The sequence below is a fragment of the Gastrolobium bilobum genome, unplaced genomic scaffold (assembly GCF_033153095.1).
Source record: "Gastrolobium bilobum isolate Gb01-03AN ecotype WA unplaced genomic scaffold, APGP_CSIRO_Gbil_v1 utg60954, whole genome shotgun sequence".
Lineage (NCBI taxonomy): Eukaryota > Viridiplantae > Streptophyta > Magnoliopsida > Fabales > Fabaceae > Gastrolobium > Gastrolobium bilobum.
The window spans coordinates 3,003-29,722 of record NW_026897953.1 but is presented as its reverse complement, the minus strand read 5'-3'; the positions used below and the strand labels follow the sequence as shown (position 1 = coordinate 29,722).

The 26,720-nt window shown below is 34.7% G+C and overlaps 2 protein-coding genes across 2 annotated transcripts; one reads left to right on the top strand and one right to left on the bottom strand.

The window, feature by feature from the left end:
• The first annotated feature begins 1,328 nt into the window (after nucleotides 1-1,328).
• Nucleotides 1,329-2,450, top strand: LOC133311674 ((S)-8-oxocitronellyl enol synthase CYC2). Its single transcript, XM_061512749.1, has one exon. It carries the CDS (start codon nucleotides 1,329-1,331, stop codon nucleotides 2,448-2,450), a length of 1,122 nt encoding a protein of 373 aa, XP_061368733.1.
• Nucleotides 2,451-4,635: 2,185 nt separating this feature from the next.
• LOC133311673 (ABC transporter G family member 31-like) lies at nucleotides 4,636-25,694 on the bottom strand. Its single transcript, XM_061512747.1, has 25 exons — nucleotides 25,653-25,694; nucleotides 22,798-22,822; nucleotides 17,923-18,256; nucleotides 15,375-15,495; nucleotides 14,226-14,314; nucleotides 13,604-13,688; nucleotides 12,233-12,389; nucleotides 12,059-12,135; nucleotides 11,821-11,965; nucleotides 10,880-11,181; nucleotides 10,513-10,794; nucleotides 9,182-9,498; nucleotides 8,935-9,095; nucleotides 8,747-8,850; nucleotides 8,491-8,647; nucleotides 8,180-8,373; nucleotides 7,778-8,110; nucleotides 7,410-7,700; nucleotides 7,223-7,306; nucleotides 6,538-6,671; nucleotides 6,097-6,324; nucleotides 5,823-5,994; nucleotides 5,650-5,737; nucleotides 5,008-5,174; nucleotides 4,636-4,917 (listed from the first exon to the last, which is right to left on the bottom strand). Exons 1-25 carry the CDS (start codon nucleotides 25,692-25,694, stop codon nucleotides 4,636-4,638), a joined length of 4,371 nt encoding a protein of 1,456 aa, XP_061368731.1.
• Between the last annotated feature and the right edge of the window lie 1,026 nt (nucleotides 25,695-26,720).

The following is a 26,720-nucleotide window of genomic DNA, read 5'->3' as shown; positions in this document are numbered from 1 at the left end:
AATTGAAATAATATGAGACGCGAATATTTGAATTTAATAGAATGAATAAACGTGTATGATACAAACTAATATAAGATAGACTATTAGTAACTAACCACACCTAATCACGTATGCATCTAACTAATAACTAACTACCTAAACTTATCATCAACAAACTCTAATATTTACACTATTATGTGATGCTCAATACACTTTCTTTGAAACACCCAAAAATTTCTATTTTTTATTTTATACTTTAAACAATGGATTTAATATTTCTGTTTATATTTTTTTTTTCTGCCACACTCACCTAAAATCGAGAGTGAGTTCCATTATATTCTACTAAAATTTTCTCCCTCTTCTTATTATAGTGGGATCCTATTTTCCCTTAAACAATTTATAAAAATAATTATATACTTTTTGATCCTATTTTTCAAGTTCCCGAAGAATTTTGGTTTCCTTTTCCGCATTAGTAGTCCCACAAAATGAGGGAATACGGTTTCCTCCGAATTAAAAGGAATAATCATTCCACTCTTGGAATCATAAACCCAATATATTCATACCTTTGTTTTTTCAAGACGACAAGGTGCTCCACATCCATCTAATATCTTTTTTGGATACATAATATTTCTCCTAATCACAAGTACTTTCATTAAGATTCCAACCAAAAATTATACTTATATATATATATATATATATTTCCTTAAGGTTTACTTTACAACTACATTTTTTATTTTTTATTTTTTTCATTTCTTGACCAACCTTCATGTATGGTATGACCTGATATATATATATTTATGTATTAAAGGAGTTCCTTGGGCATTAAGTGGTGAAGTTAGTTATTGACGAAGCACGTTAATTTATATATATTTTTTAACTTGATTGTAACCGCAACGCCAGCATTGCAACGGCCAGAGGCACAATTTGCCGGTTGAGTTTGGAACTCAACACAAAACTCCTTGATGCTTCCACCACCTATTTGCAATAACAAAGTGGTTTTGGTTAAATTTTATTCAATCATAAAGTACATATTTGTAACCATCTTTGAAGAACTCAATAAAATAACACACTCATGTCTCTTATCTTGATAACAACCAGCATCTATCCTACTTGGAATTTCCAACTTAACCAGCAAGCTTACAAGTTACAACTATGCCAGCCCAGAAACACTCCTCAAAAGAAGAGCAATAGACAACTTGATCTTTGTTAGGAAAGTTACAAAAAGTCCACATTATTATTATTGTAACCCCAAATACTTATAATGGGGTACCATTCATTCATTCATTTCATTCCTATAAAATGGTTCAATTTGGAAGGGTGAGACAGCATCCAGAACACCCCATTTGGCAATGGCAACTTTAGAGGAGACAAAAAATGTTGCTATCATATTTGGGGTCACTGGACTAGTTGGGAGAGAGTTGGCTAGGAAGCTACTTTTAGAATCTTCTTGGAAGGTTTATGGTATAGCTAGAAATCCAGAGACACCGTCCACTCTTATTATAAGCCCTTGTTACCATTTCATTTCTTGTAATTTGCTGAATCCTTTGGAGACTCAGAAGAAGCTGTGTGGCTTACAAGATGTGACACATGTGTTTTGGGTCACATGGGCTAGCCAGTTCCCATTAGAGACCCAAGAAAGTTGTGACCATAACAGGACCATGATGTCCAATGCTTTGGATTCTATGCTCTCAGTAGCCAAGAATCTAAAGCATGTTTCCCTTCAGACAGGGACAAAGCACTATGTATCACTGCAGGCCACTTTTGATGAAGAAAAGGTACACTATTACCATGAAGAGTTTCCAAGAATGAGCAAAGCCCCTAATTTCTACTATGCCCTTGAGGATTTGCTCATGGAGAAATTGAATGGTAAGGTGTCTTGGTCTGTGCATAGGCCTGGTTTATTGTTGGGATGTTCTGTTAGATCATTTTATAACTTCATGGGTAGCTTATGTGTTTATGGGGCTATTTGTAAGCATTTGAAGCTCCCTTTTGTGTTTGGGGGAACAAGGAAGTGTTGGGAAGAGTCCTATATTGATGGGTCAGATGCTAGGCTTGTAGCTGATCAACACATTTGGGCAGCCACAAAAAGTGATAAACTTTCCACCAATGGCCAAGCTTTCAATTCCATTAATGGCCCAAGTTTCACTTGGAAGGAGGTTTGGCCAATTGTTGGGAAGAAATTTGGGGTGCAAGTTCCCCAAGACATGTTTGTTGAGAATTTTTGGTTTACAAAAGCCATGGCTGAGAAGGAGGGAGCTTGGGAAGAGATTGTGATGGAAAATGGGTTGGTTCAAACAAGCATTGAAAATTTGGCTAACTGGGAATTTCTAGATGCCTTATTTAGATTCCCTTTGAAACTCTTGGGGAGCAGAAATAAAATTGATGAGCTTGGTTTTGGTGCAAGGTATAAGACATTGAATTCAATATTGTATTGGATTGATTGCATGAGAGATGAGAAGTTGATTCCCTAGAGGCTTCTTGCTAGCTTTGACTTCAACTTGGGAGTGTTTGGTAACAGAAATTTATGGAGCACCATAATATGGGTTTTTCCATAAGAAAATTAGTGGCAAGGTGTTCTTTGCATGTGCTAGTTGACTATCTCTTTTATTTTTGCATATTTTACTAGTTTACATAGAGATGGAATCATCTAATTTAATAATGTATATACCTTGTTTTCCACATTACTGTCCCCAGGTGTCACTTATGTGTGGCCACGGGTAGAGGGTTGCTTTCTCTTCTACATGCATTGGCAATAACATATTGTTTTGGTAACCCTATCTTTGGATTTAGCATATGCAATCACTTCCCACAAATTCTTTTTTTTTTTTGGCAGTAGTCCCACCAACACAATTAAAAGATAAAGGAATTTTATTTAAGCTCGGATCACACAGTTTATTAAAATGTACATTCAAGTTTTTTATTTTTTTGGTCTTGTTTTCATATGAACTTTAATTGACTAAATGAAAGAGCCAATGGCCATATAAACGAAACTAGACAAAGGCATAGAAACTTCGAGAATGGATCTCTCATGATTTGTTTTAACACAAACTCAATGATCCAATGGTGTAGCTCACTTGGTTAAGGGATATTAAGGAATGTGGGAAAGTCCAATTCTTCCCAATACCTTTCAAATTCAACTCTCTTCCCTTCTAATCTTCTTTTGCCCCCTATCCTATGCCCCCAACTAGGAGCGCATTTTTAGTACCACGGGAGTACACCTAGTGGTGGATACTACTATCATTCAAAAAGAGAAATTTCTATTTAATAAGATAGTCGCTAGCGACTATCTTTACTTTTTTCTCTCCTCTGCACTGACATATTGTCATGTTAGTGTTAGTGTTTGATTTTTATTGGAGGGATGTATGGAAAAGTGGGTGGGACAGGAGTATTTTAGATATTTCCCCCACTAGAAGGGCATTCATGAGCCTTACTAGGGGAAATTTTTAAGGTACCACGGTGGTATCATGTATTCAGTGGAAAACACCAATCAAAAATAGAGAGAGAAGATGAAAGTGAGATGAAAAAAATAAAAAAAATATATATACAAGTGGCAAATTTTGAAAGGAAGTAGTATATATCACCGTTGCACCAAAAGTTTGCTCCTTACTAGGGCCTCCTTGACCGGATCCCGTAGGGTGGAACTTTAAGTATTCCCAAACAAAATTGAAATATGCGCATTAAAAATAATGAAGTTGGGACAAATTATCCTTGGATTACAATATTTTTCTTTCTTGGAAATTTAGTTTTGTTGAAATGCTATTCTTAGCTCTTGGATAAATCAATTGAACATTACACGTATTCTGATTTTTCATTATGTATTAAATGCATTAAAATCAATTTAGCAGAACGCATTTTATTCAAACAAGAATCAATTCAACCCAAAAGCTTAAGCTGTTGTGTGAGGTTACATTAATAATTTTTTATATATCTCAACACGCCCTCTCACACGAGAGCCCACTGGGCTTGAAGGGTGAACAATGCACAGGCCCACCTACCCGTACGAAGAAAGAAATTTCACAAGAAAGAAAGTGGGGGTGGTGAAGATCGAACCCGGGACACAGGCCCACCTACCCGTGCGAAGAAAGAAATTCCACAAGAAAGAAAGTGGGGGAGGTGAGGATCGAACCTGAGACACAAGGCTCTGAAACCATGTAAAGAACCAATTTAACCCAAAAGCTTAAGCTGTTGGGTGAGGCTACATTAATGGTATTTTATATATCTCAACACAAACTATTCATACAGCATCAAATAATCAACAATTTAACTTCACAAGAGCAATAAATCCTGAAATTCAACATATATTTTTTTCGTACAAAGTTCGACATCCTGAACCCTGCTGATATCTCTTCCTAGTGAACAAGGAAGAAGAAATAAGGAGAATAACAACAACAGAAGCTGAATCTTCTACAGTTATTGATGTGAAATGTAAACAAACTACAGCTAAAATTTAATCCGTAGAGCAAATGGCACCATTGAGGAAACATGTCAACACACAGATGAAAGCCACCATAACGTGCACTACATGTGATGGTTCCCTCAGTCCATAGTTTTTATGTATTTCAAGATGGCTATGCAACAATGAAGATTGTCCATTGTAGGAATCATCAATCATTGTGTTTAGCAGTAGCTTATTTGATATTAAACTCTATTCTTCAATCATCTCCTTTGGAAATTCAAAACTTTAACCGATACAGCAAAGGAACCAAAGAAAAGGATGTTGAAGCAAATAAGCACGATTGCTGACACCAACACTGCTGAGACACCATTAATTGTGGGATCATATCCAAGAGTAAGAGATATATACTCTTTCACAGTGCCCTTAAATCCAGGTCCCACAATTATGTCTTGCACATCACCAAGCTGAGATGTTACAATGCCACGTAGTGTCCAAGCAACTGGGCAGAGATAATGGAACCAAATCCAATATGCAGGAATATGCTGAAACATTGCAAGACTCATTGGCATTAGGACTAAAACAAAAATGTTTAGACACATTTTAAGGTACATAGATAAGGGCTGTTTACTCACAGATTTTGGAATAAGAAAACCTGATACAAGATTCCATAGAGAATAAAATGCAGAAGAAATAACAGCTGCTAAATGTTGAGTAGGTGTAACACCAACAGCCATCATGCCGTAAAAGGTGAAGTAGGTAAATGTTAGGAACAGGAAGATAAGATACAGAAAAAACTTTCCTGCATTAGACGGAGAAAAAAAGAAAAAACATAGTCTCGTGTTAGTGTTTTTCAGAGGGACAAATTTTAAGAAAATAAATAAAGGGTAAAGGATTTCTCTTATCTCCGTTGAGTCCAAAAAACGACGTTGTTTTGGGGCGGAAATTTTTTGTAACTATAATATATTGCAGAGTTATAATAGTCTTTATCATTATAATTTTTTAATCTTATAACCCAATACGACATCGTTTTGAGCTCACTGGAAATAACTTTATCTCCGATGACCGGAGAAATACTTTTTCGCGTAAATAAATGTGTAAGTGAATTTTTTCTTAATTATAGGCAGCTATCTATTTAACCATTACCTATTTGAACTACATGGGGTGTGATTAATGTAATTAAAAATGAAAAGTCCTAGTTTCTATGATGTAAACCTTAGGTGGATTCCAAATCCATGATCCAGGAAGCATTTCAATATGGAAAGCTGAGATCTTACCAATATTCCTGTCAAAATTGACCATGAAATATGTGATTACACCAAATATTAATGTCTGAAAAAGAATGTATGGAACCTCCACCAGCCCCTGTAAATCATATTAGGTAATCTTGATATGCAATCTGCACAGGAAATTTGACATTGAAAATCATTTTCAGTACAGTGACACCTACTTGTGCTGTTGCATATGCAATTGGAGAGTACATTCCAGCTGCTTTCTCTCTATAAAACACTGTCCTTTCTATTGAAACAACGGGTTGCACAGAAGATGCATTATTTACCCCAAGGAACAAGCATGCAGAGAAAAGTGCACCCATAATTACAATCACTTGTTGAGTTGATTCCCTGCAGAATATCCATTGACATGGTTATTACTACTTATGCCTATATTTTCATTGATAAGATACTTCTTCTTATGTGACAAATGAGATCATAAAGGATGCATACCTTTTTGAACCAATGTCCCAAAATACGGAACCAAATATCAAAGCGCTTATTACTGTAAATATCAACCTCATTGCATTATATTGTGGACTTCTCCAGTACACAAGATTTTGCTTCCATAAACACCTGAGAAATTGTGACCATGTGCCTTGTGAATATAACGTGTCAAACTTCAATGGTTCTGAGCCAGCAGGAGGTTCTCCATATTGCATAATAGAAGTTTCCACCCCCCTGAGATAAGGATATGACATAATCATTAATCTCTAAAGGAAACAATCTTCTATGGACAAGGTTGCAACCTGATGATTTTTATTTTCCTCAAAAAAATAAAAGATCTTTTGTTATTGTTATTATTATTATTATTATTATTATTCATTGATCTCATCCAATCCCTCAAACAGGAAGTTTAGGGGAGACCTTGACATAAAAATAAATAAAGGTCACCTGAATTGTTCAGAATTTTGGTAAAGATCTGCAAAGTCTGAACCAATTTTCCCTTCAACAGCAGCTGTGGTAACCTCAAGCATCCAAGTAGCTGGATTGTAACCACTAGGGATTGGGGGGATTTCATTGATACTCTGCAATCAAATAGGAAAGAAATTTCAAAAAAAAAAAAAAGAAAAAAAAAATCCTTCAGAAAATAACTCAGTTCAGGCTAGAACAAATTAGGGAATAAGAGATGCTAAATAAGGTCAACTCAGGACACACAAGTAAGGTCATGGCTGATTATGCTCTATAGCCTAAACTAATACTGAACTTCGATCTGTTCATAGCTCCTCCATGTTCTTAAAAAAGCTAGAAGTAGGAAGATCAATTTGAGAATAAAAGCTTCCAACATGGAGGTTCAAATATTTTTGTAGCAAAGCCTAACAATTTTAAGGTAGAGTGGGAGGTTTCAATTTACCAAAACAACTGTCAAAGAACCATAAAAAGAATTCTACAATATCATTCTGGTATTCACAGATTTCAAAACATATAAGCCTAGAAGTAAAGAGAGACATTGAAGAAAGAGAGGAGCAAAGGTGGAAGGTTTTATAATAAAGGATATTGGCTTAAATTCCATGGAAGGTATTGTAAGGGAATGGGAATGCAAGAAAATATAAAAGAAATAATTGAAAGGAAATGTCACCTGAAAATAGTTTATCAGAACATCTGATTGCCTACCAATCTTCCCACCATATATAACTCTTCCTCCGCGTTTCATAAGAAGCAACTGGAATGATGAAAGAAAGCTTGAATCTCTGAGATAAGCTACTACTTGATCATTACTTATAACAGAAGTAAATTGACTAGAAAATAGTAATTTAACAACTAACCTCATCAAATGCTTCAAATATATCAATACTTGGTTGATGTATGGTGCAAACAACCGTTCTTCCAGTATCAACAGTATTGCGAACAGTTCTCATAACAATGGCTGCTGCACGTGCATCAAGTCCTGATGTAGGTTCATCCATGAAAATTATGGAAGGGTTTGCTACAAGCTCCACAGCAATTGTCAACCGCTTTCTCTGCTCAGTGGATAAGCCAGAAGTGCCAGGCATTCCAACCAAAGCATCTCTTAAACCATCAAGCTCTACTAGTTTCATTACTTGTTCAACAAATTCCTGAAGAGAAGGTCACAATATCAGTGAATTGCTGTGGGAAATAATTGAGCACAAAATGACTCAGGAAGGGAACTTACATGCTTTTTTTCTTTGCTCACTTCCTTTGGAAGCCTTAATGATGCAGAAAACCATAGGGACTCCTCAACAGTCACCTGAGGAGAATGTATGTCATTTTGTTCAACATATCCTGCTATTCTGGCAAATGTGTGTTGAACTTTTGGGTAGCCAGATATTTTAATATCACCCTCAATATAACCTCCTGTTTTCCTTCCAGCAAGCACATCCATTAAAGTTGTCTTTCCAGCTCCACTTGATCCCATCAACGCCGTTAAGACACCGGGCGCGAAAACTCCACTCACATTTGACAAGAGCCTCAACCTGGATTCTGTTATGCCTTGTTTTTTTATCTCCTGGAAAAGCAGTTCATTCAGAAACAGTTCATGGAGAAGTCAACTAACACTACTTTGTGTTTATCTTACCTTTGGCATATCAACATAGTAATTGACATTGTGGAATGTCATTGTCAATGGTTGAAAAGGAAGAATCATTCCCTTGACTTGGCTGTCCCCACCAGTAGATTTGGAACTTATTGTTGATTCTTTACTATCTTTATCTTTACTATTTTGTGAGTCCTCATCATCAGAAAGAATAATTGCTCGTGGTTTTCGGATTGCTTTGGCATGCAAAAGTAAAAAAGGAGCATAAAACAGGTATCCTTAATTGGAGAAAATGAGCTTCCATTGATTAAAAATGGGAACAAAAAGAAAGAGGAAAATTGTTCAAAACTTACGATTCAGATAATTCAAGGCCACAGTGACCAAGTTGTTGAAAAGCAATGAGTATGCTGTTACAACTCCAAGACCAGCCCAATACCAGTAATCATCAGTTGGTAAATTGAATCCATTGAGAATATTATAACCAACTGTGGTGTCCCCAAAAGCAGAATGCTAAAAAAGAAAGTTACCATAATTCCATAAATCTTCCATAAACTATTTACAATAAGGACATAAAACCAAGCATAAATTTAATTAGCATGCATAAAATACCTCCATCCATCTTGTGGCAGTAAATTCATTGACTGAAATTGCTCTTTGTCCATAGGTAAGAGGTGACAACCAGTAACCCCAAATCCACCATGGCTTAATCATACCTGAAAGAGTAACAACAATCAAATTACTAACTGCAATATATCATTATATCTGCATTTTATCCAATAGTTCTTGATGTAGCCTACCTTTTGGGATAATAAATCCTCCCAGCAAGAATATAATCATCAGTGCAGCCGATCCAAATGTATTAGCAAGGACCATATCGCGTGCAAGAGAAGCCATAAACTTGAAGAGACCTAATGCCATTTGGTGCACCACGAATAACAAAAGCATGAAGCGGAAAAACCTGGAATGAATGCAAAGACTATGAGTCCTGAAAAGGAAAAAGAAAAAAAAGAAAAGAATCACAACAAAGGATGTAAAGAAAAGTACCTTCCAGCTGCAGGGGCAAATCCAACAGTGTAGTATACAACACAAGTCCATATAATAGATTCAACAATGGAATAAGGTACTTGGAGAATCCAAGTGGAAATAGACCATGTCCAAGCAGGATAAAATAAATTGTTTCTTTGTTTATAAAAGACAGGGAGCCGAGATATCATGAGAGATAACTCAGAATATCCATTAAACATCATATGCACCAGTCCAAAAAATAGTGCAGATTGATAGAGATTTCCATAAGCCTCATCTTTAGGATGAAATCTTGCATCTAGGAACATCGTGCATGTGACAAATCCAACAAATGCAACCTTTGACAACATGAGAAAATTGTTAATTATAAAATTATGAGAAGATGCCGTAAAACAATAATCAAAAAATTCACAAAACACATCCCTATATATTGACAAGTGTTCTGTGAAAGTGGTGTCAAGAGAGTTTGTACATTAGTTATTCTATTGATCTATATAGTACAGATTTTATAGCGTAAAATTTATTGTCTGCTGGCCATCATTGCCTATATGTTGTTTTGACTATTGGGTTCATTATGTACAGATACTTTATTTTGAACTCTATACTTATATGATCATCATGCTTATGAACTCTACTTGTAAGTTGTGAAATATTAATGGAACCTTCCTAACACATCATGAATTCTACTTGTACAAGATTTAAGTTGTTAAGAACCTTGAGGTCACCACCCCAAAAGCTAGCTTAAACGGTAGGAGTGCCCAAGACCTTATAAACTCCACATTAGTTGCACATACAACCAATGTGGGACTATATATCTCAACACGCCCCCTCACACGAGAGCCCACATGTGGAAATCCCACTACAAAGAAAATGGGAGGCGGTGAGATTTCGAAAGCTCTGATACCATGTTAAGAACCTTGGGATACATCATCCCAAAAGCTAGCTCAAAGGGTGGGAGTGCCCAAGGCCTTATAAACTCCACATTAGTTGCACATACAACCAATGTGGGACTATATATCTCAACACGCCCCCTCACACAAGAGCCCATTGGGCTTGAAGAGTGGACAATGCAACAGACACAACCTACCTCGCCGCCCCCCACTTTCCCACTTTCTCTTGTCGCGTTTCTTAGCACAGGTAGGTTGGGTCTGTTGCATTGTCCACTCTTCAAGCCCAATTGGGCACTCCCACCCTTTGAGCTAGCTTTTGAGGTGGGAGTGTCCAAGGCCTTATAAACTCCACATTAGTTGCACATACAACCAATATGGGACTATATATCTCAACATAAGTATTGAAAACTGTTTACAGAAACAAGTTCAAGTGCATCATTATCTAATCAAGTTTATATATACCTGGCAGGTCCTAAAAATGTAAAGAAACCTATTCCTGCTGATCAAGGTCAACTCTCGTGACAAGCAAGCCTTAAAGAGATCCCACTTTGACACAGCAAATCTAGTTTTGGGCAATGCTGAAGGATGACTCTTTGACTTATCAAAGGGAGCATTACACATGGATTCTACAGACTTTCCAAATTTGGAATTTTTAAAAGCTTCTGCAATCTCTGGAACTGAAATAAATTTATATGGTTTTGAAGAATCAGTCCAGTATTGAGCTTGATCTTTTTTAGATGTCACCTGACATAGGAAAATACCAAGTTAAGCAATAACTTCAGAAATCATTTGACCATAAAAAATAAATAAATAAAAATTATGAAAATACCTCTTGAAGAAAATCTGCAACTCCCTTGCGTGATGGAAGTTTGAAACCTAAGGATTCAAAAAACTCCAGCACATCTTCTCTGGGGCCTTCATATACAACATACCCATCTGACAGAAGCACAAGATCATCAAAGAGCTCAAATGTCTCTGGTGCGGGCTGAAGAAGAGCCATTAGCACTGTAGCATCCATTTGATGAACAAAATTTCTTATGCATTTTACTATCTGGAATGTGGTTGAGCTATCAAGTCCAGTTGATATTTCATCCATAAATAGAGCTTTTCTTGGTCCAACAATCATTTCTCCTGGAGAATAAAAAAAAGTGTAATGCAAAACCATGTCATTGCTTGCTAGAACTTTTCAACTTTTTGTAATGTCTTAATTCTTCTAGTATAAACACAGTTACAACAAATATGGATTCAATTTGTATTATCTAGAAAATTATGGATTCCTAGAACCTTACATGCCAGCATCATTACCATAGAATTTGCTATCAAATGTATGAACTAAGTTTCTCAATTATTATATATAAAAATCACTCCCCGTTAAACTCAGGCTATCGAAGGTAGGGTGAGCTTATACTCAGCCTTACTTTGTATATTTGTAAAAAAACGGTTTCCTGAATTCGAACTCGTGATCTTTCAATCATAAAGAAACAGTTTTACTTCTAATCTAGGCGAACCCTATTTAATTTGTTATCCATGATATCAACAACAAAATTACAAATGATATCTACTTTAAATTCTGTAAGGATACATTTTGCATTACAGGTAGAAATAATTAACTTCATCTTAAAAAACAAATATAGAAAAAATAAATAGAGGGTTTGATTTGGAACCTCTTTGTATGCAGCATCAAAGAGGTAACCCAATTAGATTAAGTAACTTAAGAACCTAATATCAAAGAAAATTGCAACTAATTTTTATAGAGGGGAGAGAGATCACCTGTTGTAACTCTCTTTTTTTGGCCACCAGAGACCCCCCTTATCATTTCATTGCCTACAACCGTATCTGAACATACATCAAGACCAAGCACTCTCAAAATATAATCTGTCATCACACTGTGCTTTTTGCCACCAACAGATGCTGCCTGTGGAGTAAAATTCAATTTCAAACACACTACATTAGAACACCCCTGAACTTGCATGTATGTATGATTTTCAGACATTTAAGATTAGTCTACCTTCATAAATGCATCAGTTTCTGGACTTGGAAGTATGTTTTTTTCCTTCTCTAAGCGTTCCAGATTTTTCACATACCCTGTTTATAAAATTAGACAAGGAAATTAAGTAATTGAATTGTGAAAATGAAATTAAAAAAATAAAATAAAATTGTACATTGTAAAGAGCTAATATACCTCCATCATTTGAACCTTGACATCTATTTGCAAAATCAAAAGTTTCTCTCACTGTCAATTCTGCTATGTGATTATCAGTTTGGCTAGTGTATGCAGAAGCCCTTTGAATACAAAACTCGTTTTGTTCATGGCCATTGTATGTTATGCTACCACTTCTCTGCAAAGGTAATTTATAGAAACAAAGTGTGTAATTTAATTTTAAGATGAGAATGAAATTTTGAAGAATGCTATGACGTATCAGAATTCTTGTTGTGCTAACATGCAATTGATAACTGGAATTCTCAAGAATTGAACTCATACTAATTAAGAAAAAATTAACTAGTGTGTTGAAATTGAGAGATTCTTAAACTACATTGATCCAATAAGAAAATAACATGTGTATTGCATAATCATTTATATTGTTAGATTAAAACTATTATTAAATTAGATCTTGACGTTTACAAAACTAGAGAGATATAAGAACTTTTTTTGTTGAAACTTGTATTCTCTTATTTTATCACCCAAAAAAAAATTGAAATTTTTTTTAGTGTCAAAAACAAATAAAAATAATGTACAATGGAATTTGTGTGTAAATAACATAATTGCAAATTAAATTGTACAATCTTTATATCCAAGTATAAGAGAAAGCTTGGAAACAAAACCATTAAATTACATATTGAGTTTTAAGTTGAAATATTTTAGAATTTAGTAGTCAAGAAACTCTCTATATCATAAAAAAGAAAGAAACTACATATTACATAAATCAAGTTTTTTATTTCCAAGAAAAAAATTAACTGCTTTTTAAATAGGTGGTATTATATGATTTGCTAACACTGTAAAATCTGGATCAAATTGAACCCAAAATTTTAATGCCACAATATAAAGTAAAAGATAAATATAATAATAAAAATATAAAGTTATTTGTATTCAAAATGTTGACTAAATAAGGTTAAACTATATAATAGTTTAAAATTTATTTCAAAGAACCAATATATATATATATATATATATATATAACTTTAATACTTTATAAATTAAAAAATTATATATAAAATTAATTTCACCTAAAAATTTAAGGTAGGTGAATGTTATATTAATAGTTTTATATTATATTTTTGTAACACGATCCCTAACACAAAAGTTTATTAGATTTAAAGATATATAATTATAAAATTATTTTCTATGATGATAAAACAAGAATTGCTATATTATAATAGGAAGAGTTATATTTACAAACTTTTTATTTTCAAATTCTTACAAACTACACTATGTACTCCGGGAGAACTCTAGGTTACACTATGTTCTCTCGGAGTACATAATGTAATTTGTAAAAATTTGTAAAATAAAATTTGTTAACGGATGGTTCCCCTTGTATAAATACATATATACTACCTTGAGGCTGCCATCAAGTTTTCCCGCAAGAGCCAAAAGTAAGGTAGTTTTGCCCGATCCTGGAGGTCCTAACAGCAATGTCATCCTACTCAACAACAGTTAACGTCAAGTTGGATACTCATTACAACACAAAAACATATATATGATAGTGTCGAATTTCTCTATCAAAGATCCCTTCTTTCAATTGTATACTTTACACATTAAAATAGTACATGTTTCATTTATTATTTTAAGACCATTTTAATCTTATCACTCTTACTATTTGATTCGTTACTATTGAGTCAATTTGAAATCAATAGTAGTTAATTTTTATTTTTTTTAATCGTTGATTTCAAATTGATCCAACGATAATCAATCAAATAGTAAAAATAATAAGCTTAAAATAATAGTAAGTATAATCGTACCCTTATTTTAATAGTTAAATTTTTTTATTCAATTCACTATTCCGTTGCAAGATGTTTGGCTAAATTTAAGCACTTCGTTGTTTTATTCCAATGCATATGAGCAGGAGCTAGGTAATTAGTATATATTTCCATTGCTTGAAGTGAGGGCTTCCATCAATAAAAATATAAAATAAAATAAGTAAATAAATTAAAAAAACAGAGGAAAAAACATTACGTACCTCCCAGGTTTGATAACACCACTAATATTATTCAAGATGGTCAAAGAATGTCTTTTAGGTCGACCTATTCCCAAGCTCGTTACAAAACCCTGCATGCCACCACCACCGTGGATATGAATCAGTTTGCATTGTAACTATTCACAACAATCTTTATGATACATTAGGTAAATACTCAATTTATAAATTTGTTTTAAATATTCATAATTTCATTATTTTTCATGTTATTATCATGAATCTATTTTTTGATACATAGGACTATTGTAGGAGACAAAAGAAGAAGCAAAAGACAGAAGAAGCCAACCAAAATCTCATGTATGACCATTTAGACATTTACAAAAATGTAAATATTTTAAATTTACACTTAGCTTTATTGTCAATCTTAAAGCCTGTTTGGATCTTCTTATTTTTAAGCTATAAACTACTTATAAGCTAAAGTAAAAAAAAAACTTTAAAAAAGAAACTAAAAGCTGTTTAGAAATTACATAAAAAATTTAGCTTAAAAATTACTTAAAAGCACATATTTTAATAAAATTATCTCTCTCTATCTTTATTACTCTTCATTTTAAAAAAAACACACAATTCAAGAAAAACAAATAAGAGCTTAAAAAAAAGCTCCTCCTAGGAGCTTTTAATTTTCAACTTTTTTTTTATTATAAAAAAAAGCTTTTCATTATAAAAGCTTTTTCAAAATCTGTTTATCTTAGCTTATACTAATAAGTAGCTTCTAGCTTAAAAATAAAAAGATACAACATGCACTTAGACTTGTAAAGCCACTTATCTATGCCAAAGTGGACCGTATGCAATAAGATAAAGATAAAGATAAAAGAAGAAAATTTGATTTTTTTTACCCAAAAAACTATTCTATCAAGTTAATTATTATCATATTATTTTGTGAGTCTACATATATGTAGACATAAAGATAATAAAATTCAAAATATAAGAAAAAAAATATTAAGTTTCACTTCTAAATAAAAAAAATCCATACATTTGTCATAAAAAAATTCTTAGATTTAGGAATTAAAAACAAGTATTATTTTTAAATGAGCTGTAAAATTAAGTACGGACATTATTGTTGAACTAATGTAACCTAATATTTTTACTAAAAAATTATTTGATCAATGATGTAGGATTATATTATAAGGTATGAACCTCAAGGCCGTCTCGTGTCCAATTGAGCAAAGTTGGCAGAGCTCTTGAACCTAACTGAATTTCAGCTCCAATTGTCAAGTTTTTGTATCTCACTTCGATACTTGGCACCTCCATTCCAGCCCTTTTGCATTCAACCACACCAAAAATAAATAAATATCAGGTGCAAATTAATCACATATAGGTCCCTTTCATAATATTATAACAAGCATCAATGTAGGAAAATGTTAATTCTTTTCACATGTTTTGCTGAAAGGATCTAAGGGAATCATATAAACGTTATTAGTGAGCAAAACCCACTTCAGAGTCTTATCTCCCTTCAAATCGAGAGTTCAATGTAAAAGCTTTTCTCTCAATAATAATAGGCTTTAATATTTTTATAGTGAATGTAGATAAGTTATTTACATTAACTCTCAAAATAATGTTATTATTTTGAGTTAAAAAATCAAAAAATTATAATGAAAAAGACTAATATAACATTGAAATAAATTATAATTACAAAAATGACTTGATTTTTACTTTAAAATAACGTCTTTTTGGACTCAATGTAGCTAGTTAACTTATCTACATTGACTGTAAAAAAATTACCCATAATAATAATAAGAATAATAATAATGATAATAATAGTTATTATTATTATTATCATTATTATTATTTCTAAAATTAAACTCTAACTCCTTTTCTTAAGAAACGCAAACCATTACCGCTTGTGCTACCCAATAATATTTAGGTGAAAAATGTTAATTTTAACCAAAGCTTTTAATAGAAGTTTTATTAACATACCTGACTGACTAGTCATATATAATAGGTGTGTATAATTATTTTTGGAAAAAATGAGAAAAGTGTTTGTCCTTTTAAATGACATAACTCGTGTCATTTCATTTTCACAAAGATGTGAGATCCACATCTTTATTTATTTTTTTGTCCATTCTCTCCCACATGCTTTATCTCACTTAAAATAACACAACCTTCTATCCTTTAAAATAACACATATTTTTTCCAAAAAAAAATTAGTATAAACTATAAACCAATCGGTACCCAACCTTTAATGGGGTGACAAATTTTTAACATAATTGCATATTTCGAATTTAAACTCTCGATTACTGATTAATCCGTAATAACTCTCCGTCAGTTGATCGATATTTAGGTGATCCATATTTTTGTCATTAGCTATCAACATATCATAGAAGTATTGATTAAACTGGACTGAACCAGTCAGTTTTAAATTGTTAACCAAACTATCAATCGGTCCGGTCCAGTCATTCAACCAGTTGTGCATAAGAATCTATATGAAACTGCCGAACCGTTGGTTGAACCGCATCCATTCAGGATTAAATCGGAATTGTTTTTGTAACGTGATGATAAATATGTGTTATATTTACCGCTTAGCTAAAGTCATGTGCTAGTTATAATACTTTTATTACTATTATGACGCGAACTAGCATACAGTGTTAGAGATAAAAACCACCTTAGTGTAAAATTAGTGTAAGAGTAATAATATATGGACACAAAAACTTCTCACAGATTTTACATAATTAGATCATAACCATTCATTTTTTGTTTCCTGTTCTTTCTCGGCTATTTTTTCTCCTCTCATGCGTAATTTCTGTTTGACCATCTTCTCCCTTAATGTAAACTCTAGACGAGTTGAATCATATATATATATATATATATATATATATATATATATATATATATGAAGCAAGATATTTTTATATCGGTGTAAGAGTTAGAAGTCTTACACTCAATCTTGACCATTGATTCACTTGTATCCAATGGCTCACCTTACTAAAAAATTTGAGCCCTTATATATATATAGGGTCAAAATCATTTTACACCAGTGTAAGTTACACTGTTAATCTTATCCGTTAATCTCACTTATATCTAAGGGCTCAAATTTTTTAGTAAGGTGAGTCATTGGATACAAGTGGATCAATGGTCAATATTGAGTGTAAGACTTCTAACTCTTACACCAGTGTAAAAATATCATGTCCCATATATATATATATATATATATATGGTCAGGTTATATTTATAAACTTTTTGTTTACAAACTACATTATGTCTAACCGATAATACACTCTTGAGTAGAGTGCTACCGGTCAGGGTTATATTTACAAACTTTTTGTTTACAAACTACACTATGTATAACCGGTAATACACTCTTGAGTAGAGTGTTACCGGTCAGACATAATGTAATTTGTAAGTTTGTAAAAATAAAGTTTGTCAATATAACTCTACTCATATATGTATATATGAGACATGATCATTTGACGACATTGGTGTTAAACAAAAAATTTGAAACATTATCTGAAAGTCATTAATTGCCTTGATCTAACGACTCTGATATAATATATCAAATTTTTTGTTTCAAACTTTTTGTTTGACACTGTAGCAAAGGATCTTATTCTCATATGTATATATAAAGAACCAATGTTTTTCATTCTCACAATAATAATAATAAAAAAAAATCAGCATATTCATAAAGAAAATAAGTGTAGATATATGAAAAAAAAAACATGCATGGAAATAAATTAAAAGGTTTTCTTACCTATTGAAACGTTCCTTGATGGCAGAAAGGAGCTTGTAATTATCTTGTTCATTGGTAGCGAAAGCTTCGTCAACGAGGCGTTCACGGTGAAAACGATTCAACTTTCTAACATCAACCGTTTCCATTTTCTTCTTCTTCCCCTCCCCAGAAGAAGAACCTTTGTTACTCTGATCCGAAGATGGTTTTCTAACCAATGCAAGGTTGACACGTTTCATCGTAGGCAACCTTAGAAGTGCAGCCATTTGAAGCTCCTCTTCATCTTCCTCTACCCATTCTGCATTCGAAGCCCTTGCAAACGATTCTCTTCCTGTTTCTGAAGCCATGTCGAAGTCGATTAATGTCGCCATTGATCTTTTTCTTTCCCTTTTGTATTGCTTCCTAACTAACTAGTAAGAGAGAGAGAGAGTTGTATTGTAGAGAAAGAGGACTTCTTTGTTTACGTATTTATAGTAAGGACAAAATTTGATGCAATAGATGCATGGTATTAGAGAGAATGACTTAGTCAATTTACATATTGCCAAATTTAGCATTCGATTTTTCCTCTTGTTTCCTTTGATTCTTCGTTGTCATCCCTTTCAAGATTTTTTTTTTTTTTTTTGTGGTTCACTTTCTAGAATAATTAAAACCATTTGTATAAATTTTTTTTAATTTTACACTTCGTTATTAATTATTTATTCCGTTTTAAAGTAAATAGGAATTTTTATAATTTTGTTAAGATATCAATAAGTGTCCAAAACTCTAACATGCTATTAATCTGATTTCGAGATTGAGCCTATCCACCCTATGTAGTTACTACTGATCTCAACAAGTGAATTTATCTTAGGATCTAGCTAAGACATCACTAGACCAATAACTCTTGGATTACATATTCTTAATTTTAACTTGGTAGTAATATCTAGAGATAATAATAAAATTAAAATAAAACAATTAACCATCAAGCATGTATATTATCTGATGGGGCTTATTGTAGTTTAATTAGTGATTTTGTTTAATTCGACTGGATTAATTGGATAATTGATGAATTGGTGCAAAAAAATTAAAAAGAAAAATATATAACTAATGTCTTATTGATATTTTAATATGACAAATGATTTGAAATAAAAAAGTAAAATTTCTAAGTTGAAAATTATTTTGAAATGCAGGATCAAAAGTACTATATGAGCCATTGGCTTAAAGAGCAATTCTTTTCTTTAATAATTGTTTTCTAGAAATCATTCAGTACTATAATTGAGGGTTACATACGCTGTCATTGTTTCTGTTTGACAGTTGATGTATGTTTCAAAGAGCAAACTAACAACTTGTAAAAGAACAACAGGAACTTTCTTTTTCCCATGTGTGAACCGTTTTTTACGGTACGTTCTTATTGGCTAAGTTCATTAATTAGTATGAATCTGATTTATTATCTTAATAACTTCGGCTCTTATATATGCACATTGAGATATATATATATATATATATATATATATATATATATATATATATATATATATATGATCATGACGAGAATAAGATAACTTTTGAAATACTTCCCTGTATTTTCCAAAAAAAAAAAAAAAATGACGAGAATAAGATGGGATAAATAATTGAGGCCTACGTTGCATCGACACCGACACGGAACACGAGATACGACACGACACTCCGACACGTTAATTCTAAAAAATGTTAAATTTCGACACGTTAAGACACGTTTTGATATTATATAATTTTTTAATATATGTAGTGTATATTATATTTAATATTCAATAATTTAACAAAAAATAAAGATAAACTAATAATACACATCATTTTTGCAAAAAAACATAAGATATCTCAAATGTTTATATTAAACTCAATAAAATAGTAATCTTAATCCAAGGAATCTAATAGTTGGAACTCAAAATGGAACGCAACGTAACCTTTGAACCTTTTTTGAGTCTTTGCAATGAGTATTGGAGTGTCAGAAAGTGTGGGAGTGTCAGTGAGTGTCGGGAAGTGTCGGACACAACACGTCAGGAATTTTGAAGTGTCGATGCTTCATAGATTGAGGCTATATCATAACTTTTTTGTTCTATCTATTATAGGAAACAGATCTTCTCATGTAAAAAAAAAAAAAAAGAATGATATGGTAAGATCACAATTATACAGAATGAATCAATGATTATTATTCTCCATATGATCATATCATTTTTTTAACATAAGAGGGTCTAGATCCTTATTATAATGAGTAGTTGATATAATGTTATTTCATACGGATAAGTGTATAAAACAATATAAATTTTATTATAATATCTTTTATATTATGTGCTGTTTATTTTCCATTAAAAAATATACAGAATAATATATTGATATTTTTTATTATTTTAATATTTTTTATTTACACATTAATTTTATTTATATATAGTTTATATTTTTTTAATTAATTTCTACATTTTTTGTACAATTATAATAAAAAGCAGAATTAAAATAATTTAATTATGGATAATGATACATTTAAAATTCATTTAAGCTTAATGATTTTTTAAAAAGTGTTAATTATAAATAAATAAAATACGCAATTAAAATTTTTATTATTCTTTAAATATTTATTATTTAAAAATAAATGAAAAATATTAAAATAATCTTAAAGTCCAGGGTTGAGTTCCAATTAAAGAGTCATCTTCCTTAGAGAGCACATACTTACGAGTGTTTGGGAAGAGGAATTTTTTGAGATTCCTAGAAAAGTAATAGTGATAATTTTATTTCCTCACGTTTGGTATAAAGTTTCTGAAAAAAAATTATTGGAATATGATTTTTTCGAGATTTTGTTTGTGTACAATTTTTTTTTTCAAAATGCCGTCCAAGAATACCACCAAAGGGAGGTGGTATTTGTAACATCCCGGGCGCTGACGAGGGCGGGCAGTGATCGCCGGTGCGAAAGGGCATGGACAAGGAACGACTCCTGGCAGGCTTCCAGCGACGGGGGTGCATGAATGAATCGAATCAACACCCAAAAAAGAGGGATTCCAGAGACTGTGCTGGTATGGGCCAATACAGTTGGGGGGACCTGGTGAAGTTCAGGCCGAGGTATTGCCGAGATCCGAGATCAGGATCTTGTTGATTGACTTTCGCACAAAGGCTGCTTAGCCGAGCTTGAGGGAACCATTTTTCCCAACAGTGGTATCAGAGCCCGAGTTCGACGGGTTCTGAGGGAGACGAGATGGAGACCGGTGGCATAACTCATGATGGAGATATGTTCAAGTTGACCGCAGACAACTTCACTTATTGGAGACCGATGATGGAAGATCATCTCTACTGCAAAGATTTACATGAGCCCATTATCCTTGATGAGAGACCGGCAGGCAAAACTGATAAGGAGTAGGAGATCCTGAGTCGGAAGGCGGTAGCCACGATCAGGAAATATATTGATAAAAGCCTCTTTGAGGACGTGTCCGAATTCACGAACGCGTATGAGTTGTGAACGAAGCTGGAGTCCATGATTCAGAAGAAGACTCCCAGGAACAAAGCACATCTGGTTCGCCGACTTGTGAAGCTGGAATACAATGACGGCATGAGCATGATTGAACACCTCAACACCTACAAAGGTATTGTGAATCAGCTGTCAAAGGCTGATATGAAAATTGATGAAGAATTGCAGGCATTGCTGCTGTTGAGCTCGCTGCCAGAAAGCTGGGATACTGTGGTGGTGACCCTGAATAACTCGATTCCAGATGGAAAATTGAAGATAGATGTCGTGACAGACAGCCTCCTTGGCGAAGAATCCAGGAGAAGAGAACGAGGTACTTCGAGTACGTCTGAGGCCAACGTTGCTGAGAACAAAGGGAAATCCGACTCCCGGGGTAGAAGCAAAAGCCAGGGTAGAGGTCGTGACAGACGAGACAAGTCCAGAGGTCGGTCAAAGCCGAAATATGAGTTGAGGTGCTTTTACTGTGGAAAGACAGGCCATAAGAAGCCAGACTGCTGGACCCTACAAAATGATGAGAAGAACGGCTCTGTGAAGCCGGATCAGATTATTCCCAAGAAGAGGGAAGACAAGAGCACCATTGCGGTGGCTGCCAACCCGGATGCTGAGATATTCCTCCTTGGTGAGGATAATTATTTGAATGTTGCATACCTGGATTGTTGACTCTGGTGCCTCCTTCCACGTTTCTCCACACAAAGGTTTTTTCTCCTCTTATCGAGGTGGTGATTTTGGAGTCGTGAAGATGGGAAATCAAGTGACCAGCAAGATTGTTGGTGTCGGTGATGTAACTCTGACCACGGATGTCGGGTGCCGACTTGTGTTGAAGGATGTGAGGCATGTTCCTGACATGCGTTTGAACCTAATCTCGGTAGGCAAACTTGATGATGCCGGGTTAGTGAACTACTTCGGTAGTGTTAGATGGAAGCTGGCCAAGGGAAACTTGGTCGTGGCCCGAGGTAAGAAGGAAGGCTCCTTGTACGTGATGCAAGGAAAGATCAATGGCGGAGAAGCCAATTCTGTTCGAGATGAACCTAGCTTGGAGCTATGGCACAAGCGCCTCGGCCACATGAGCGAGAAAGGGCTACAGATCCTGAACAAGAAAGGATTACTGACCGGGTTGAAAGGCCAAGCGTTGGAGAGTTGCACGCATTGCCTAGCTGGAAAGCAGCACCGAGTTTCTTTTGTGAGACCGGATCAACCTAGACGACGCAGGTATATTCTTGACCTCGTCCATACTGATGTCTGCTCCATGTCGGAAAGATCCCTTGGAGGAGCTCAGTACTTTGTTTCATTTATTGATGATCATTCCCGCAAAGTGTGGGTATTTTTGTTGAAGTCTAAAGACCAGGTACTCCAATCCTTTAAAGAATTCCATGCTATGGTTGAAAGGGAGACTGACAAGAAATTGAAGGTGGTCCGATCTGATAATGGTGGTGAGTATTGCGTCCCATTTGATGCATACTGCAGAGCGGTCGAGATTCGACTTGAGAAGACGCCCCCCAAGACACCTCAGCTGAATGGACTGGCTGAGCGGATGAACAGAACTATTGAAGAGAAGGTTTGAAGCATGTTATCCAATGTCGGATTGCCGAAATCATTCTGGGGAGAAGCCGTCAAAACAGCTGTTGACTTGATCAACCTCTCACCATCACGGCCACTTGAAGGAGAAATTCCAGAAGAAGTCTGGACAGGTCGGAAAGCGGCCTATAATCAACTGAAAGTGTTTGGATGCCGAGCTTTCGTGCATATCCCTAAAGATTAAAGGGCCAAACTTGATGCAAAGACTAAAGAATGCATTTATCTTGGTTCGCCGAGATGTGAGTTCGGGTTCCGACTTTGGAATCCAATCAATAAGAAGATCGTGAGAAGCCGAGATGTGATCTTTCATGAGCATGAGAACATTCATGACATCTCGAAGCCCAAAGTCCGGGTTACTGTCAAACGTGAAGAACCCATCCCTCCTGTCCGAGTTGAAGCAGGGGGAGAAAATCAAGAAAATGAAGAAAATGATGATCAGATGACCAAGACACTGAGGTCCGAGTTGATGATGAGATCCGGGATGAGAATGATGAACCGGGTTCTCAAGCTGAAGAACAGCCGAGATATCCAACTCGAGAAAGAAGACCCTCTACAAGATACCCATCTGATGAATACACCGTTGTTGCTGAAGACGGTGAGCCTCAGAGTTATGATGAGGCTGTGATGAGCTCAGAGAAAGAAGAAAGGGAAAAGGCAATGCAAGATGAGATGAAGTCTCTGCATGAGAATCAGACTTATGAGCTGACCGAGTTGCCTGAAGGAAGACGAGCTCTGAAGAATAAATGGGTCTACAAGATTAAGAATGAAGAGAACGGGCAAAAGCCGAGATACAAAACCCGGATTGTAGTGAAAGGCTGCAATCAGAAGAAAGGAGTTGATTTTGAGGAGATTTTTCTCCTGTGGTGAAAATGACCTCGGTCTGAACCGTGTTAGCCATGGCGGCTTCGATGGACCTCGAGGTAGAACAAATGGACGTGAAGACAGCATTTCTTCACGGTGATTTAGAAGAAGAGATATATATGGAGCAACCTGAAGGGTTCCAAGCTCCAGACCAAGAAAACTTGGTATGTCGGTTGAAGAAGAGTCTCTATGGCTTGAAGCAAGCACCTCGGCAGTGGTACAAGAAGTTTGAATCATTCATGACTGATCATAAGTTTGGGAAGACAGAAGCTGACCACTGCGTATCTGTGAAGAGGTATGAGGCTGGAGATTTTTTGATCTTGTTGTTATATGTTGACGACATGCTTATAGTAGGGAAAGACAAATCGAGGATAGCCGCCCTGAAAAAGGCGTTGAGCTCGTCCTTCGCAATGAAGGACCTCGACCCTGCAAAGCAGATTCTCAGAATCAAGATCATCCGAGATAGACAGAAGAAGCTACTGTGGCTGAGTCAAGAGAAATATATTGAGAAGATTTTGAAGAGATTTAGCATGGACAAAGCCAAAACAGTGAGCACCCCCCTAGCCGGACACATAAAGCTGAACCAGAAGCAATGTCCGAGATCTGATGAAGACAAAGATGAGATGATGAAGGTCCCTTACCAATCCGCTGTCGGAAGCTTAATGTATGCAATGGTTTGCACTATACCCGACTTGGCGTATGCTGTTGGAATGGTAAGCCGGTATTTGTCAAACCCCGGCAAAGAGCACTGGGAAGCAGTGAAGTGGATCTTCAAGTACCTCCGAGGTACGACCAACTTATGTCTCCGATTTGGAGAAGGAAAAGCCGAGTTGCAAGGCTACTCGGATTCTGATTTAGGGGGAGACGCCGACTCGAGGAAGTCGACTACAGGATATTTGATGAGATTTGCCAGAGGAGCTGTCTCTTGGCAATCAAGACTTCAGAAATGTGTTGCACTATCGACAACTGAGGCTGAGTACATTGCCGCTACTGAGGCAAGCAAAGAAATGATGTGGATGAAGAAGTTCCTCATGGAACTCGGCCATGATCAAGACAAGCACGAGCTGGGTTGTGACAATCAAAGCGCAATCCATCTTGCGAAGAATTCAACCTATCACTCCTGCACTAAGCATATTGATGTGAGGTATCATTGGATCCGGGATGTGGTGTATAATGACCCTAACTGGTAAATCTTAGTTAGAGATTTAATTTAAGGATTTAAATGCCATAATGAGATTCAGTGAGCGATTTCGAGTATTTTGACTGTAATCATGACTATGTTATGAACAGTGCGTTCTGCCGGAGAATTTACAGTTTTGTGAATTAACCGGTAGAGCTTAAAAAGAGCAAAATAATTTTAGAGACAGAATTTGATAATTCTGACGACAAATATGAGTTCAGAACGAAAAATTGTATAGTCTGGCACTTTCCGTGAAAATCTCGTGAATAGTGTTTCTACCGGGTATTTTGTACTGCTGTTTAAGCAACCGGTAGAGTCCAGAAATAAATAATTGATGAAATAAGAATAAGAAAGTCCAATATATGCCAAGCAAGTCAAAATAGGCCCAAGAAAATGATAAGTTTATAAGTTAAGTTCAGAAGTGAGCGAAGTACAGTTAGTGATTCACAGTGCATTTCGTTAAAACGGTGCAAAAACCATACTGTGAATTATGAATATTGTTTAGTAACAAATTAAAATTAATGTAAATGATTTTAGAAAAATAAAAATATTTCCGTAGATATAAGTGAGTTCCGGGTCCGTTAAGTTAAAATACGCAATAGAAAAACAACCGGTTAAAAAGCCACATGTGCTTAAAAACCCCTAAGTCACTTAAATTCACTATTCCCTTACACTTTCTCTCTCCTTTTTCCCTTCCCCACCCGTGACAGCCATGGCAAAAGGAAGCTTAGGGTTTATTTTTGTTTTTCTTTGATTTCTCCATGATTAAGCAACCAAATCTTTCACCCATTATACCAATCTCATAGGAAATCATCCAAGGAAGCTATTCCAACCCTCCATTTGAGCTGATTTCGTTTGTGGAGGGAGATATTTGTCATCCCAAATTCGTGCACTATTCATCAAGAGGGCAAAATGAAGTTTTTGATGGAGATTCTCTTGGTGTAGGTCTTCTAGGCTTTGGGTAGTTGATTTGAGGTAACAAACCTCTATTTCCATGGTATTATTTTGATGATTTAAGTTATAAAAGTTATGAGCATGTTTTAGTAGGAAAGCATTGTGTATTAAACTTTGATTTAATGATGAATCTTTGATGTTTTGGATTTAAGAAATGAAAATAAGCATTTGTGTGTGTGTAAAAAAATTAGAAAAAAATGCTATGCTTTCCTCTACATGTTCGGCCATCATAGGTGAAGAGTAGGATGTTGTGCACAATTTTATCTTAAGTATTAGGAAGGTTTAATGTGTAGGAATTAAGTGGAAATTTGATAAATTAGTGAGAATGCCAAAGTGGGAACAATTATATGAAATATGCCCTTAGGTTTAGGCCTTGTGGGGCTTTGGAGGGACTTTATGCTCCAAAAATTAAGTTGGAACCTTATGAAAACATGTATTTGTTTGTGTAAGTTACATGTAAGTGAAGAAAAAGAACCTTTGCCTATGTCCTTGTAGTGTTCGACCTATAGGGTAGTTAGGGATATATTTTGTACATTTTATTTTAAATAAAATGTGTTGTAATAAATTGTATAAAGGTGATGAGTTTTGAAGAAAAATAGCACGATATATGTTGAAAATTCCTAAGGGAATGGTTGATTAAATTAAAGAACACCAACGGTTATAATGAGGTCTAGACTTGTGTATTGGCATAGGATTGGCAAAAATGCAAAGAAAGGAAAATAAGCGATAAAATGTATGCTTATGAAATAATTATGGTATTGCATCATTTTATTGATGCATTGTAAA

Coding starts and splice junctions, on each gene's coding strand:
- LOC133311673 (XM_061512747.1), bottom strand. CDS start 25,694: ATGGCTGTCACGGGTGGGGAAGGGAAAAAGGAGAGAGAAAGT. Junction 13,689..14,225: donor GGTGTTATCAAACCTGGGAG/GTACGTAATGTT, acceptor GTTGTTGAGTAG/GATGACATTGCTGTTAGGAC. Junction 8,851..8,934: donor AGGATTTATTATCCCAAAAG/GTAGGCTACATC, acceptor TTACTCTTTCAG/GTATGATTAAGCCATGGTGG.
- LOC133311674 (XM_061512749.1), top strand. CDS start 1,329: ATGGCAACTTTAGAGGAGACAAAAAATGTTGCTATCATATTTGGGGTC.